The 15,131-nt window shown below is 53.0% G+C and overlaps 1 protein-coding gene across 1 annotated transcript; it reads left to right on the forward strand.

Annotated features, from left to right (window-relative positions):
• The first annotated feature begins 554 nt into the window (after positions 1 to 554).
• LOC136532585 (probable inactive receptor kinase RLK902) lies at positions 555 to 3,931 on the forward strand. The gene is made up of 2 exons (XM_066525176.1): positions 555 to 2,118; positions 2,921 to 3,931. Exons 1-2 carry the CDS (start codon positions 690 to 692, stop codon positions 3,562 to 3,564), a joined length of 2,073 nt encoding a protein of 690 aa, XP_066381273.1. The 5' UTR covers positions 555 to 689; the 3' UTR covers positions 3,565 to 3,931.
• The last annotated feature ends 11,200 nt before the right edge of the window (positions 3,932 to 15,131 follow it).

The raw sequence follows: 15,131 nt of genomic DNA on the forward strand, positions 1-15,131 counted from the left end.
ATTCTAGCTTATAACTTCAAACCAACAGGGCCCGTAGCAGTAATAGCAGTAGGAAACCTGCCAGAACTGTCAGGTCAGCACGCGAAACAACACGGCATTTGTTGGTTTGTTTGTTCTTGCCGCAGCCGGAGTCCAACGCACCAGCACGGCACCGTTCCCCAGGCAAGTCTCTGGGTCTGAACCGAACCACCCACCCGGCACGGCGGCAGGTGCGCGGTGCGCCAGCGCGCACGCACCGTCGCGCTCCCATTCCCGCAGCCCGCAGGCCGCAGCGCTACGCACACTCCCGTCTTCGTCCATCGGATCCTCTCCCCTCTCCGGAGAGGAAACCCCATTCCGATTCCCATCCAGGTCCTAAGGCCACCTGTTTGTTGCCTCCTCCTATTCCCGTCCCTCACGCCCGGCCCCGGCGGCCCCACCAACCCCCAGCCCCAGCGGCGCAACCTCCCAACCTCCGGATAAATCCGGCCCGCGAAATACCCAACTCCCCGAGGCCCATTCCGCGAAACGCGCACGGGAGTGTTTAGGGCTTTTCTCCCCCGCACGCCACAGACGCCACCTCCGCCCACACAACAACAAAGCAGACGCGGCCGCGTCCGCCACAACCCCCCAGAAACGGACGCGACCCCTCTCTGCCTCGCCTCCCGCCGCGGCCCGTCCCTGCTCTCGCCACCCCAGCCGACGCCGCGATGCGGTCGCCGCCGCCGCCACCGTGGCGGCCCCGGCGCCTCCATTCCGCGCTCCCCGTGCTCCTGCTCGTCGTCGCGGCGCTGGCGGCGCGGGCGGGGGCCGACGACCTCGCGAGCGACGCGCGGGCGCTCCTGGCGTTCCGTGACGCCGTGGGGCGGCGCCTGGCGTGGAACGCCTCGGACGCCGCGGGCGCGTGCTCGTGGACGGGGGTCTCCTGCGAGAACGGCCGCGTGGCGGTGCTGCGGCTCCCCGGGGCGACGCTCTCGGGGGCGGTCCCCGCGGGGACGCTAGGGAACTTGACGGCGCTCCACACGCTCAGCCTCCGCCTCAACGGGCTCTCCGGCGCGCTCCCGGCCGACCTCGCCTCCGCCGCCGCGCTTCGGAACGTCTTCCTCAACGGGAACAGGCTGTCGGGCGGGTTCCCGCAGGCGATTCTCGCGCTCCCGGGGCTCGTCAGGCTCTCGCTCGGAGGGAACGACCTGTCGGGGCCCATCCCGGCGGAGCTCGGCAACCTCACGCACCTCAGGGTCCTGCTCCTTGAGAATAATCGCTTTTCCGGCGAGATTTCGGATGTGACGCTACCGCCGCTGCAGCAGTTCAATGTTTCGTTCAACCAGCTGAACGGATCCATCCCGGCCTCACTTCGGTCGCAGCCGCGCTCCGCGTTCCTGGGGACGGGCTTGTGCGGCGGGCCCTTGGGGCCTTGCCCTGGCGAGGTTTCCCCTTCCCCTGCTCCAGCGGGGCAGACGCCGTCGCCGACGCCTGTTCCCAGTGGCAGTGGCGGTGGCGGAGGCAGTAGCGGCGGCACCAACGGTGGAAGTGGGGGAGAAAGTGGCCATAAGAGCAAGAAGCTCTCCGGTGGCGCCATTGCCGGAATCACTGTAGGCTCCGCCTTGGGCGCCGCACTTCTCCTCTTCCTCCTCGTCTGCCTCTGTCGCAGGTCGGGGGGCACCAGGACGCGGTCTCTGGAGATGCCGCCGCCTGCTCCAGCGCCTGCTGCTGCTGCTGGCGGCAGGAAAGCTCCCGAGATGACCAGCGGCGCTGCTGTAGCGCCGTTGACCACAATAGGCCACCCCAACGCTCCTATGGGCCAGTCTACGTCCGGTAAGAAGCTGGCCTTCTTTGGGTCAGCGGCCGCCGTGGCACCTTTCGACCTGGAGGACCTGCTGCGCGCGTCGGCTGAGGTGCTCGGAAAAGGAGCGTTCGGGACGACATACAAGGCAGTGCTCGAGTCTGGGGCAACTGTGGCCGTGAAGCGCCTCAAGGACGTGACTCTGTCTGAACCTGAGTTCCGTGAACGCATTTCTGAGATTGGTGAGCTTCAGCACGAGTTCATTGTGCCACTCCGTGCTTACTACTACAGCAAAGATGAAAAGCTACTTGTTTACGACTTCATGCCCATGGGGAGCCTCTCTGCAGTCCTGCACGGTGAGATCTTAACTCCCCATCCCCCAAGTTTCTGTTGCATATCTGCTTATGATTCTATCATCACCATTTTGCTGTACGTGTGCTTGTGAGTACCATGGGCATTGCATGTTCTTGGGTGGTAGGTGTAGAGTATTGCTCCATTTTTTCATATGTTTAAGACTAATGTTGGTTAGGTGGTACTCCAAATTGTTTTTCCGTTTGAATATTCGTCGTTTCCTGTGAATAGGACTTGATTTTTGTCATGGTCTAAGGAGACCAAATCAAAATCAGTTGGGATCGTGGTGTTATTTATCTTGATATCCAAAGCACTTGAATTATGTGTGATTATTTACCGGGTATTACTAGGGAAGTTGCATTCAGTTTTGACTCAGATTTATGTGTTAACTTCGGTGATGTCAACTCAGATTTATGTGTTAACTTCGGTGATGTCAACATGGAAGCTCTAATAAAATATTTGTCATCATGCCTCCTCTTCCACTAATTGGTCGCTTACTAGTTCTCAACTCTCAAGTTGAGAAAGTTTCCAAATCATTGATTACTTGGTTATCATTGGTTGTATTTTCTTGGATTTTTTCCATTTTAGTTATCTTTTGCTCTCTGCTTTACTGGTGGAATATTCTGGATTGATTAAAGAAGACAATCACTTGTGCTCATTGTAGTTTGTGAAATGGTACTATACGATCAAGATGTTCTTTGATGCCCTAATGTATTATCGTCTCAATTGTCTTCGTTGACCATGAATACAGCAATTGGTTGTGACTTGGTCTCACTTAAACTGTCTGGATTTCATTTTATTGAACAGGCAACAGAAGTTCTGGCCGGACACCACTTAACTGGGAATTAAGGTCAAGCATTGCTCTAGCTGCAGCCCGTGGTGTTGAGTACATCCACTCAACGAGCTCAACGGCTTCCCACGGTAACATCAAGTCATCCAATGTCCTCCTGGGCAAATCATATCAAGCACGTGTATCAGACAATGGCCTTAACACTCTTGTTGGTCCATCATCTTCACCGTCTCGCACCACTGGATATCGCGCACCTGAGGTTATTGATTCCCGGAGGGTTTCCCAGAAGGCAGACGTGTACAGCTTTGGTGTTCTGTTGCTTGAGCTGGTCACGGGCAAGGCCCCCAGCCAGGCTGCTCTCAACGACGAGGGCGTCGACCTGCCCAGATGGGTGCAGTCAGTTAATCGCTCTGAGTGGGGTTCAGAGGTGTTTGATATGGAGCTCATGAGACATCAGACTGGCGAGGAACCGTTGGCTCAGCTCGTGCTGCTTGCTATGGACTGTGTAGCACAAGTCCCAGATGCCCGGCCATCAATGGCGCATGTTGTTATGCGGATAGAGGAGATCAAGAAGTCAAGCGGGGCCTCAAACATCGAACAAGTTGATGATCAATCTTCCAAGGCTGAATCGGAGGTGCAGACCAATCCGTTTGCTACTTGATCTCAATTGACCTGAGAGAGAATCGGCTATAACTCTAGCCTGCATTCAATCGATTCATGCATTTGATGAATCCTATCTTCAACTGAGTCGAGACGACTGTTTTTCATCTTTTAGCCTATTGGATTTAACGGGTTGATTGTCATTAAGTAGCTCGGGTGCTCGGCACCCAGTGCTGCGGAAGGTGATCGGTGGTGTGTTTAGGGACCAGTTCTAAAGTGTGATTGCTAAATTGCTGTGCTCATTCTAGCCTTGCTTAGGTTGGTTTTAGCTTGTAGCTGCTGCTGTCTTTCGGCTATCCATGTGTAATTACTCAAGCCTCATCAAGTGTTTGGAATTTTTTTTTTGCCGGATTATTCTCGTTTGATTTGTCCAAGTTGCTTGCCAATGTGATTTTGGAGTGGTCATGCTTTGAGAAAGTTTGGTGGTCTACTGTTAGCTACTGGTGCTACGGTGGCAGCTGATTGATGGCGGCATTGTCATTGTCATCAGTCCGCTAAAGCTACCTGCCTTGTTTAGTTTTGTCATCAGTCCGCCAAAGCCGTTTAGTTTCGAGGCGTAAAGTTTTAAAGTTTTAGGGTGTTAGAGCATCTTTAAGAGATCTGCTAAAAATAGATGTTAATTTTTTTTAATTTAGCCATTATATAAAATAGAAAACCTCTTAAAAAGAAAGTGAACTGCAACAGTCTTTCTAAATAGCTCACCACATCAATCTTTTTTGAGGCTCCATGATGCAGTAGTCTGCTGCCCGAACGTCATCAGGCCTTTGCTTCCTCCGTGACCGGCCACTAGACACAACCATCACGGTGGTAGCTCGGCTCGTTGGCTAATACAACGTAGGGCAGAGCTCCTGCAGATAGCGGATGCGACAAACTTGCGTAGTGCCACGGCGTGATTTTTTGAGGAGCTCGAAGGGGTGGGGCAGCGTGACAAGGAACATGCGTGTGGAGTGCCGGAAAGGGCAGCCGGCGAGTCGGTGACTCGCGACGGGGAATGGCTAGGACAGCACGGCAACCGGCCACATGTGTGCGATGCCACACGGGAAAGCGAGATAGCAAGCGGCGCTCGCTAGCTTTCTTTGGCCACCGAGATTCACGGAATAGACGGCTGGGTATTTTACCACTCCAGATACAACATCTGTTGGAGTATATTTTGTAGCACAAAACATCTAAATCTGATTTCATACTAGGAATAGCAACTCTCTTGGAGTTGCTCTTACATAGGGTGTTTAGATACTATTAAAAAAATAAATTACAGAATTCGTCAATAAACCGCGAGATAAATTTATTAAGCCTAATTAATTCGTTATTAGCACATTTGTTACTGTAGCTCTTTATTGTAAAATCATGGATTAATTAGGCTTAAAAGATTCGTCTCGTAAATTAGTCGTGATCTGTGCAATTAGTTATTGTTTAGTCTATATTTAATATTTTACGTATGTGTCCAAACATTCTATGTGACAGGATGTAAAGTTTTGAGACCAGAACTAAACAAGGGCTGTCACGAAGCTGTGAGTTGTGGCCTGGTGCCACGGATCTGCGGCCTGTTCGTTTGAGTTTGTTTGACTAACAAGCCATGGTTGAAAGTACTGTTGACTAATTTGATATGAAAAAAAAATACTATTCGTTGGCTGAAAAAATAGATTTATAAGACATACGAACGCTTGTTTTCGGTGAGGCTGTTTTTGAAATCGGAGTGATTGGTTGCAGGCCCCGGCCTGATATCTCGATGTGCAGTATAGTGATGTGCCTGTCGCCGAGCACTGTTTGGAGTTTGGACTTTGCTGGAGCGCGTTCGGCTGGCTGGTCGGCTGGGGCTGAACTAGCCAGCGCACTCATGGAAATACTGTTTATGTAAATAGTATTTTCAAATAGAATAATATTTTTTTCTCTCGACAATCAATTAGAATAGTATTTTAGTTTATTTTTCAGTACCGGCAAACATCGCTAGCTGACATGGTACTCGCTGATAAATGATAATTGAAGGCGGGTGGGGCTGCGACGCCCAGCCCCCACGATTCCGAAACCACGAAATACCAGCGGCGCACGCCCTGAATTCTTGCTCCAAGAACCAAGATAGGGGTGTAGCGAGCGTCGAAATTGCTGAGCGAAGGGCGAGAAAAAGGGCGCGCTTAACCGCCCGGAGATGCTTGTGGTCGTGGTTAGTTTCTTCCCTCCTGATTTCCCTGGTTGCTGGTTAGCAAGAAGCTCAACGAACTGGCCGATTTTTTCTCACCACGAGCGTATGCATTGTACACGGCAGCACGAGACGGTTTCTCACCACGAGCGTATGCATTGTGCACGGCAGCACGAGATGGAACGGAGGCACGGAGCTCATCCGTTGTCGTTGTTCCGTGGTAGGTCAGCTTCATTCTTGTCCCGTCCGGGTCCGGCGTCTCGGCTACAGCCTACTGCTACTGCTAGGGCGGACCATGGGGCGAGGCGAGCCCGACAAATCTGAAAAATCCCGTGCTCCCATGGCCCGGTCCCATTCCCATCCCGTCCATCACATGCGGTGACAAGCCTCTTACCCGTGGGCCTCTCCCGTATCGGCTCGGCGCCACCACCGTACCACAGGTCCACAGCACGCACGCAGTAGGCAGGCAGCACCCCGGACCGGCCCGGCTCACGAGAGTTGGGGACCGGCCGGCCGTGCGGAGCAGCCAGCAGCGGAACGGGAGGCGGGAGCGCTCGTCTCCGGTCCAGGGAGCACCGGACACCGGTATTCTGCTCGCGGGGACCGCGTCTCGTAGACTGATACGTACGTGAGCGCGTCGTCGTGGATCACGGGCACTTGCCTCCTTTCTCCTACAGGCTCTACGCCTCTACCTCTAGCTCTACCGCGCCGCCGTCGAAATCTCGTGAAGTTTGAGAAGACGTGCGTGCGTGGTTTGCCATGTGTTGCCGCCGCCATGGAACAAATCTGAGGGGTTGTTGTGCCTATCCCATGAGTATTGCTTTAATAAATATTGTTTTTTACTTACAACAGTATGTTAGCTGGTTTTAACGGCAGAGCGTTGCCAGGTAAAACCGCGTCATGCATGCAGCATGCAACGCTGAGCATATCCGTCGGCGCAGAGAGTGATCAACACGTAAATATTTATAGTTTTGTTGTACGTTGTGATCGAAGGTGGCCTACCACTTAATGACACATGGTTTATATTGGTTCAGGCAACGTGCCCTACGTCCAGTTTGAGTCGATCGGTGACTTTATTCCTGAGTCCAGGTGCTCAAAGTTTGCTGTGGGATTACAAACGGAAGGGAGAAAGATGGGGGTACAAGAGGTCCGATCGCACTCCGGTCTGAAGGCCCGAGAGCGACGAGAGCTCCGCTATACGCTAAGTGTTTGAGCGTGTGCTTGAGGTTTGAACCTAATAGTTCTGTTGTGTGCTAGGGAACTTGATCGATCTTCCTATCGGGAAGAGAGCGCATCCCCTTTTATAGATGAAGGGAATGTTCTTACATGTGTGTGAGAGAGAATGTACGTTTGTTAAGTCTTGTTACCCATGCTATCGGATACAGGATGATTGTAGGCACCCATAACACTGTTAATGTCAGATGCATGTGGGAGGTTGCGTCGTCTTCTTTAGGTATGGTAGACGTCGGTGCCTGCCACACTGTTGATACCCAGAGGCATGCAAAGGGTTTTACTATATTCGTCTAGTACGGTAAATGCCGACGCCCACAACACTGTTGATGCCTCAGAGGCACGTGGAGGGAGCCTTACCGCGTTTGTCTGGTATGTGAGTGGATGGCGCCCACAATACTGTAGGAAAAATATCGGCGCCTACAACACTACTTGGGTTCTGTCATGCCAGGAAGATCGTAGGGTACTGTCCTGTAGATGTACAGGGTACGTTCCTTGGTATTACGGTTGACTTGAGTGCCCTGCCTTACTTTCTCTATCTGTTTCCTGGTCCTTACCGAGCGAGCGTCCCCGGTCGGTTGGTCCCAGTCGGCTCTGATTGCGCCAGTTGGAGAAGAGCAGTGAGCAGAGGTTTTGTGTATCCCAGTCGAAGACGTGGGTCAGAGTCGGAAGCGGTGTTTGGTCAGGCCTTTCGGTCGAAGAGGCCGTCCGGAGGCGAGGCCTTCCGGTCTGAGAGGCGGGCCAGAGTCAGAAGCGGACGTCGTCCCTTCTTGGCCAGGCCTTTCGGTCGAAGACTGGATCGTCCTTCTGTGTCATTTTAGGTATTTGGGCCGGTCCATGAGTTGCGCGTCGTTTACAACGTTGTCTACTGGCCTAAGCCTTTATTTGGGATGCTGGTCCATGAGGGACCCTGGGTTTATGAACCCGACAGGAGCCCTCGAGCCCCCGAACGATTCGGGTAGTCTTCTAGGGGATTTTTGTCTTGACAGCGGGTGCGCTCGCGTGCACCCGCGGGTGTAGCCCCTGAGCGATTCAGGTAGATTCCTCTAGGGGGGTTCGTGTTTGCCAGCGGGGGAAGCTTTGTTTTGTCAGCGGGTGCGCGCGAGCGCGCCCACGGGTGTAGCCCCTGAGCCCCCGGACGATTCGGGTAGAATCATTGGGGGGTTTTTCTCAGCGGGTGTGTGCGCGTGCATTTTAGTTGAGACAGAGTCATCAACCATGGTGTCGTGTGCAGCCAAGGTGTTTTTTAGGGATCGGGCAAGGCGAAGCTCGTAGATCCTAGCGTCAGGCACAACCGAGGGATCGAAACAGACTCGTGGATCCAAGCGTTGGGTGCGCCGGGGGATCAGATGAGACAGACTCGCGGATCTAGGCATCGGGCATGCCGAGGGATTTGGGCAAGTTGAAGTCGCGGACCCTAAGCGCAGCCGAGGCATTTTGGGTGTTTTGAGCCCCTGAGCCCCGTTGGGCTTGGTAGGGGTCGGTTTGAGTTTTGTGCGTTACTCCATCCTTGGTTTCTCACAACCGGAAGGGCTGAGCTAATATCGCTTGTCTCGATGGCTCAAGCTCGAGTGACGCGCTCGGTGAGCTCGCTAACGGGTATAATCAAGTGAAATTTGGGTCCGTCATTCATGATGGGGCCGACATAGTCCTCTTGTGACATTCCACTACTCCTTAACCTGCAACCTGGTAGATGCCTAGGTCGTTCCTGAGACCGACCCGGGTGGTCTGCTGGTCTTCCCTCGATGGAGATTCTATGGGTTTGGCAGAGGTTTAGGATCGGACGAGAAGGTTGAGATGACCCTGTCTGCTTCAGGGTAGACTGGGCGAGGGTCGCTCGAGACGCATCTGCATTTTCTCCCCTGGCTCTGTTTGACGTGAGGCGGCATCAAGCCCTTCGTGGGCCGGCCTTCGAACCCCGATCGGTCGTTGCTCATGTTGAATGAGGCAACTGCCGCTTCGTTACGCAACATGGAGTGTTGTGATGCGTTTAACCGCATATGCGATGCCTTAGCCCCTGAGCCCCCCGGTGATTCGGGTAGAATCGTTTGGGGCACGCAGGTGTATGGAATAAATGCGTGTATGGATGTATGAATGATTATAAAGAAATAGTGGGGTTTGGTAATGTTACCTTGATAACTCAAGTGACAGGGTTTAAAGAGCTCCAATAAAAAATGTCCGACCGGGATCCATGCTCGTCGTTCGTGATAGAGTCGGCATGGCCCACATGGGGTGTCCCTTTGCTCCTTACTTCTCTCTCAGCGTTTGCCTGAGCCGTTTGATTAGACTTAGGAAGCCCATTGGTCTCTCCTGGCAGAGATTCTGTTGTTTGTGTTTTTTCAAGTCGCGCCTTGGAAGACGGAGAGCCACCTGCACGTGGTGGCACTTTGGTTCTCACGCCCGGCGTGCGATAGTGGTGGGCTATACCCAGGCCACGTCCCGTCTGATCAGGCGTTGTTCCATCGGGCAGGGTGCGTCCCATCGGTCGGGGTACGTCCTGTCGTTTCCCATCTACATTGAATGGGGGAAGGGAGAGGGTTTCTCGTCCCAATCCTTTCGCCTTTCCTCAACTGCTCCGCCTCTTCTTTAAATAGGGGAAGGGAGAAGGAAATGAGAACTCACAGACCCATTTGTGATTCTAGAGCACGATGTCGAGTTGGAGATCCCCCAACGTAGATGAGATGGTGCTGGCCGCCTTCATCGAGAAGGGGCTAGTTCTGCCAAAGGAGGTGGCGCATTGGAGGGTGTCGTACGTCGCTGACTTCATCACCGTCTGTGAGGCCTTTGTCTGGATGGAGCCGTGCGCGCACTCCTTCCGACAAATCTTCTCCAGACGAGCCTTATCGGAGGAGAAGATGCTCGGGACTGCGGTGGTGGGAGGTTTTGCCCCAGCAGCTGCTCAGGTTGGCCAGTTCATAAAGTTTAATAAGACATCCTCTAGCCATGGCGACCATACTTCGGTGGGTAGCATCCCTACCCAGGAGCTGCCTCGACTGCTTGAGAAGGTTTGGAGCTCCATGCTCTTCTGCTGAGCATCTATGGGTGCAACGCCCTTGAGGTACCCGTTGCACTCACTGAAGTCAAGGGAGCGGAACTGGGAGGGGCCCTTGAGGTACCCATTGCGCTCGTTGAAGTCGAGTGAGCGGACCCGAGTGGTGGTTATGTCCGACGGCATGTGCCGTGGCCTTTCCTTTGGCATCAGCCAATGCCGCCGAGCGACCACAGTAGTAGTTGGAGTAAAAGTAGTCAGCAAAATGTATTTGTTAAGTTCGTGGGGGAGCCCCCATATGAATAGTTTTTGTATCAATGAATACATCAATTCTATTTTATGATAGAATCACTATCCGTTCCTTATTTTTATCCTAGGATAGCTTTGTTTTTATCCTTTCTTTTCTGCACCTGCTCGTTCGTTCTGTAGGTACAACTTTTAAGAACCTAGGCATGGTCCGCGAGGCTCGGCTGCTCGTAACCATAGGTCATGGCGGGGTGCGCTCGATCGGGAGTAAAAGCGAAGTCACACAGGGTAATCAAAGGAATAGAATGCGCTTTTGTTCGGGCAAAATTTTTTTTACCATGTGATAGTAAAAAAGAGAGGTAGTATTTAGTATTATACCCTCATGGAGCCCCCGAGTGACCCAGGCTAAAAGTGTTCGGGCTGGGGTGCTTTATAGGAGCAAGTGTTGAATAAAAAGCGGTAAGACCGAATTTAGGGGAAAAATGACGTAGCTATTCAATGTTCCAAGTGTTGGTAAGAACGTTGTCGTTGTCGTCCTTCAGTCGGTAGGCGCCCGATCGGATCACTTCGATCACCATATAGGGTCCTTCCCATGGTGGAGAGAGTTTGTGTTTCTCCTTCGTTGATTGGGTCCTCTAGAGCACGAGATCACTGACTTCGAGGATCCTCCCCCTGATCTTCCTTTCATGGTACCTACAAAGAGTTTGCTGGTAGCAAGCAAAATGGATGACGGCCATCTCGCGGGCCTCCTTGAGCAGGTCAACTACGTCTTGCTGAGCCTCCGCGGCTCGGTCGTGGTCGAAAGCCTTCACTCTTGGGTCGACGTGGTCGAGGTTGGTGGTCAGCACTACTTTAGCTCCATAGGCTAGGAAGAAGGTTGTGAACCCTATGAATCAGTTCAGGGTCATTCTTAGGCTCCAGAGGATAACTAGGACCTCTACAACCCATCGCCTTGCGTATTTGTTGAGTCGATCGAAGATGCATGGCTTAAGTCCTTGGAGGACCATGTCGTTGGCACGCTCGACCTGACCGTTAGTACGTGGGTGTCCGATCGAGGCCTAGTCGATCCTGATGCCGTATCGATCACTAAAGTCTAGGAACTTCTTCTCAATAAAGTTAGTCCCATGGCCAGTGATGATGTAGTTAGGAATGCCAAAATCGGTAGATGATGTCGAGGAAGAATTTGACCGCCTCTTCCGAGCGGATGTTGGTGATGAGCTTGGCCTCTATCCATTTGGTGAACTTGTCGACCACCATGAGTAGGTGAGTGAAGCCACCCGGGCCTTTTTTGAGGGGTCCTACCATGTCGATGCCCCAGACCATGAATGGCTAGGTGATGGGGATGGTTTGGAGCTCTTGTGCTGGCAAATGGGTTTGTCGAGCATAGAACTAGCATCCTTCACACCTGCGGATGACCTCCTCTGCATCTCATAGTGCGGTGGGCCAGTAAAAACCTTGGCAAAAGGCTTTTTCGAGCAGCGACCTCAGGCCCACATGATGTCCGCATATTCTAGCATGGACCTCGAGGAGGAGCTGTTTCCCTCGGTTGGTCGAGATGCACTTCATGAATACTCCCGATGGACTTCGTTTGTAGAGTTCGTTTCCAACCTCGACGAAGGTCTTGGCACATCAGATGATTCATCATGCTTCATTCCTTTCGGATGGGAGAATCTCCTCAAGGAGGTAGGCGAGTAGTGGCGCTCGCCAGTTGATTTGATTGAGTGCCAACACGGTGACGTCATCACGAAGGCACTAGGGTCGGAGGCCCCAAGCACTGGCTCAGTGTTAGGGTGTGTCTGGATCGGACCTTCTAGGACGTGGGCACACGGTTTGTGGAGATCATTGATGAAGATCCCACTCAGGGACAGATCCTGCCTGGCGGCCAATTTTGCGAGAAAATTGGCGGCATCGTTGTCCTTTTGGGGGACGTGATGTAGCTCAATCCCCTAGAATTTATACTCGAGCCCTCCTGGCAGTATGCTGTTATGAGGGGGCTTTTGTAGGTGGACTCCTTCATGACTTGGTCTATGACCAGCTTTGAGTCACCGTGGAGATAGAGTCACGTAGCGCTGAGCTCGATGGTGATGCGCAGCCCGTTGATGAGGACCTCGTATTCCATGGCGTTGTTTGAGGCCAAGAAATGGAGGTGGATGGTTTAGCGAAGCCTACTCTCATTCGGGGACATTAGAACCACTCTAGCCCCTGAGCTGGGCGCCATTACAGACCCGTCGAAGTACATTGTGCAGTACTCGTGGGTGACGTCCGGGGTCGGTAGCTGCACTTCCGTCCATTCAACAATAAAATCCGTGAGAGCCTGAGATTTAATAGCGGTATGGGAGATATACCTGATGTCGTGGCCCATGAGTTCGAGTGCCCACTTGGAGATCCGTCCCGTGGTGTTGTGGTTGCGGACAATGTCCCCAAGCGGGTATGAAGTGATGATCGCGACTTCGTGGTCGACGAAGTAGTGTAGGAGCTTTCGGGTTGCCACCAACACGATGTATAGGAGTTTTTGCACTTGGGGGTACCAGACCTTGGGGTCAGTGAGTACCTCCCCGACGAAGTATACGGGCCACTAGACCTTAAGGTGGTGTCTCGGCTCCTCCCTCTCGACGACAAGGGCTGCGCTCACCACATGGTTGCTTATCGCGACATAGAGGAGGAGGGGTTCTCCCCGTTCAGGAGCAACGAGGATTGGGGCTGACGTTAGCGACGCTTTGAGGCTCTCCAGAGCCTGCTGAGCTTCCTCAGTCTAGACGAAGGCGTCCGTCTTTTTGAGGAGCTTGTAGAGTGGCATCCCTCATTCGCCGAGCTGGGAGATGAATCACCTGAGGATAGCCAGACAGCCGATGAGCCTTTGTACACCCTTGACGCTATGTATAGGTCCCAAGTTGGAGATGGCTATGATTTTTTTGGGGTTAGCTTTGATGCCGCGCTCGGACACAATGTATCCAAGCAACTTCCCCTTTGGAACTCCAAAACACATTTCTCAGGATTCAATCTGATGTTGAACCTTCGGAGGTTCACGAACGTTGCGGCTAAGTTTACGATTAGGTCGCAAGCTTGAGCCATTTTGACCACTATATCATCAACATAGATGATGATTGTTGGTTTCGGCCGCTCAGCTTGATCAGGCTGATCGAGCGGGTCAATTTGGTCGGCGAAGCATTGCTGCATGCACCTTTGATAGGTGGCGCCAGCGTTCTTCTGGCCAAAAGGCATGGTTACATAGTAGTACGAACCATACGGGGTGATGAACGAGGTTGCGAGCTGACCAGACTCTTTCATCATGATCTGGTGATAGCCTGAGTAGGCATCTAGAAAGGAGAGGATCTCGCAACCTAATGAGGAGTCGACTATCTGGTCTATGTGCGGCAAAGGAAAGTGATCCTTTGGACATGCTTTGTTGAGGCTAGTATAATCAATGCACATTCTCTATTTTCTAGTCTTCTTTTTAATAAGAACAGGATTGGCAAGCCAGTCGAAGTGGAATACCTCTTTGATGAATCCGGGTGCTAGGAGTCCGGCGATCTCTTCGCCTAAGGCCCTATGCCTCTCGTCATCATAGCAATGCAGGCATTGCTTAGCGGGCTTTGAGACCAGGATGAGGCGCAGTGCGTGCTCGACGATGTCCCGTGGTATGCCTAGCATGTCAGATGGCTTCCATGCGAAGACATCACGATTGGCACGTAGGAAGTCGACGAGCTCACATTCCTATTTGGCTAGGAGCTGGGTCGCAATCCACACCATCTTAGTTGGGTTAGTGGAGTCGATCCCCACCGCCTTGGTTTCCTCGAACGGGCAGAAGGTCATCGAGGAGGTTGGTTTATTGTAGTCCGAGACTGCTGGGGTCGATGACTCCCTGAGCCATGGGAGCTCGGACGAGTTAATGACTGCGGTGGTGAGCTCAAAATACTCGCGGTCGCACGTGAAGGCGTGCGAGAAGGCGCTGCTCATGGTGATTATGCCATTCAGTCCCGGCGTCCTCAACTTTAGGAAGGCATAATTGGGGATTACCATGAATTTGGCGTAGCATGACCGCCCCAAGATGGCGTGGTAGGACCCTGGGAAGTCCACCACTTCGAAGGTGATGACCTCCGAGTGGAAGTTGGCTCGGTTGCCAAATATGATGGATAGGTCGATCTGCCCGACCAAGTATGCCTGCGCTCCTAGGATCACCCCGTGGAAGGGAGAGCCCGCTAGGTGGAGTTCTGACCGGGGGATGCGCATGGCGTCGAGCATGTCGACATAGAGGATGTTGAGGCCACTGCCTCCGTCCATCTTCATCTTGGTGAGGTGCTTCTTATGGACGATGGGGTCGATGATGAGCGGGTAGCATCTCGGTCTAGCGATGTAGGAAGGGTGGTCCCTCTAGTCAAAGGTGATCGAAGATTTCAACCAGCGAAGGAAGGAGGGGATGGCCATCTTGGCGACACATGCCTCTCTGTAGCACACTTTGTGCTGGCGCTTGGAGTGGATGACATTGGATCCCCTGAAGATCATGATGCATTCCTCGGGATCAGGGAAGCTGTCCCCATCCTTACCCGTCATGCCTCCTTTCTTGGCTACCGCCTCTTTGTCGTCTCCTTCTTTCGGCCCGCCAACTTGCTGGAGGAAACATTTGATGAGCTCGCAGTCCTTGTAGAGGTTTTTGACGGGGTAGGCGTGGTTGGTGCATGGGTTGTCCATGATCTCATTGAAGTAGTCAAGCAGGCCCTACTGGGGCTGCGTGCCAGCATAATCAGCTGCAACGACCAACATGGTGTTGTTCGGTCGGCGCTGATCCTTTTTGTTCTTCTTGCCCCTCTGTGTGGAGGGGCCCTTATCTTGGTCCACGCGCTTGGCCTTGCCTTTGTCCCGGCCTCCATTGAAGACCACTCCGACCACCTCCTCATCGGAGGCCTGGTTAGTGGTGACGTCGAGCAGGTCACGGGTGGTGCGGGGCTTCACGTAGCAAAGCTTATGGATC

Source organism: Miscanthus floridulus, unplaced genomic scaffold (genome assembly GCF_019320115.1).
Source record: "Miscanthus floridulus cultivar M001 unplaced genomic scaffold, ASM1932011v1 fs_663_1_2, whole genome shotgun sequence".
Taxonomy (NCBI): domain Eukaryota; kingdom Viridiplantae; phylum Streptophyta; class Magnoliopsida; order Poales; family Poaceae; genus Miscanthus; species Miscanthus floridulus.

What these genes read in the sequence shown, in the direction of transcription:
- LOC136532585 (XM_066525176.1), top strand. Translation starts at nt 690, where the DNA reads ATGCGGTCGCCGCCGCCGCCACCGTGGCGGCCCCGGCGCCTCCATTCC. An exon ending in CCTCTCTGCAGTCCTGCACG is followed by an intron (nt 2,119 to 2,920) that starts GTGAGATCTTAA and finishes TTTATTGAACAG; the next exon opens with GCAACAGAAGTTCTGGCCGG.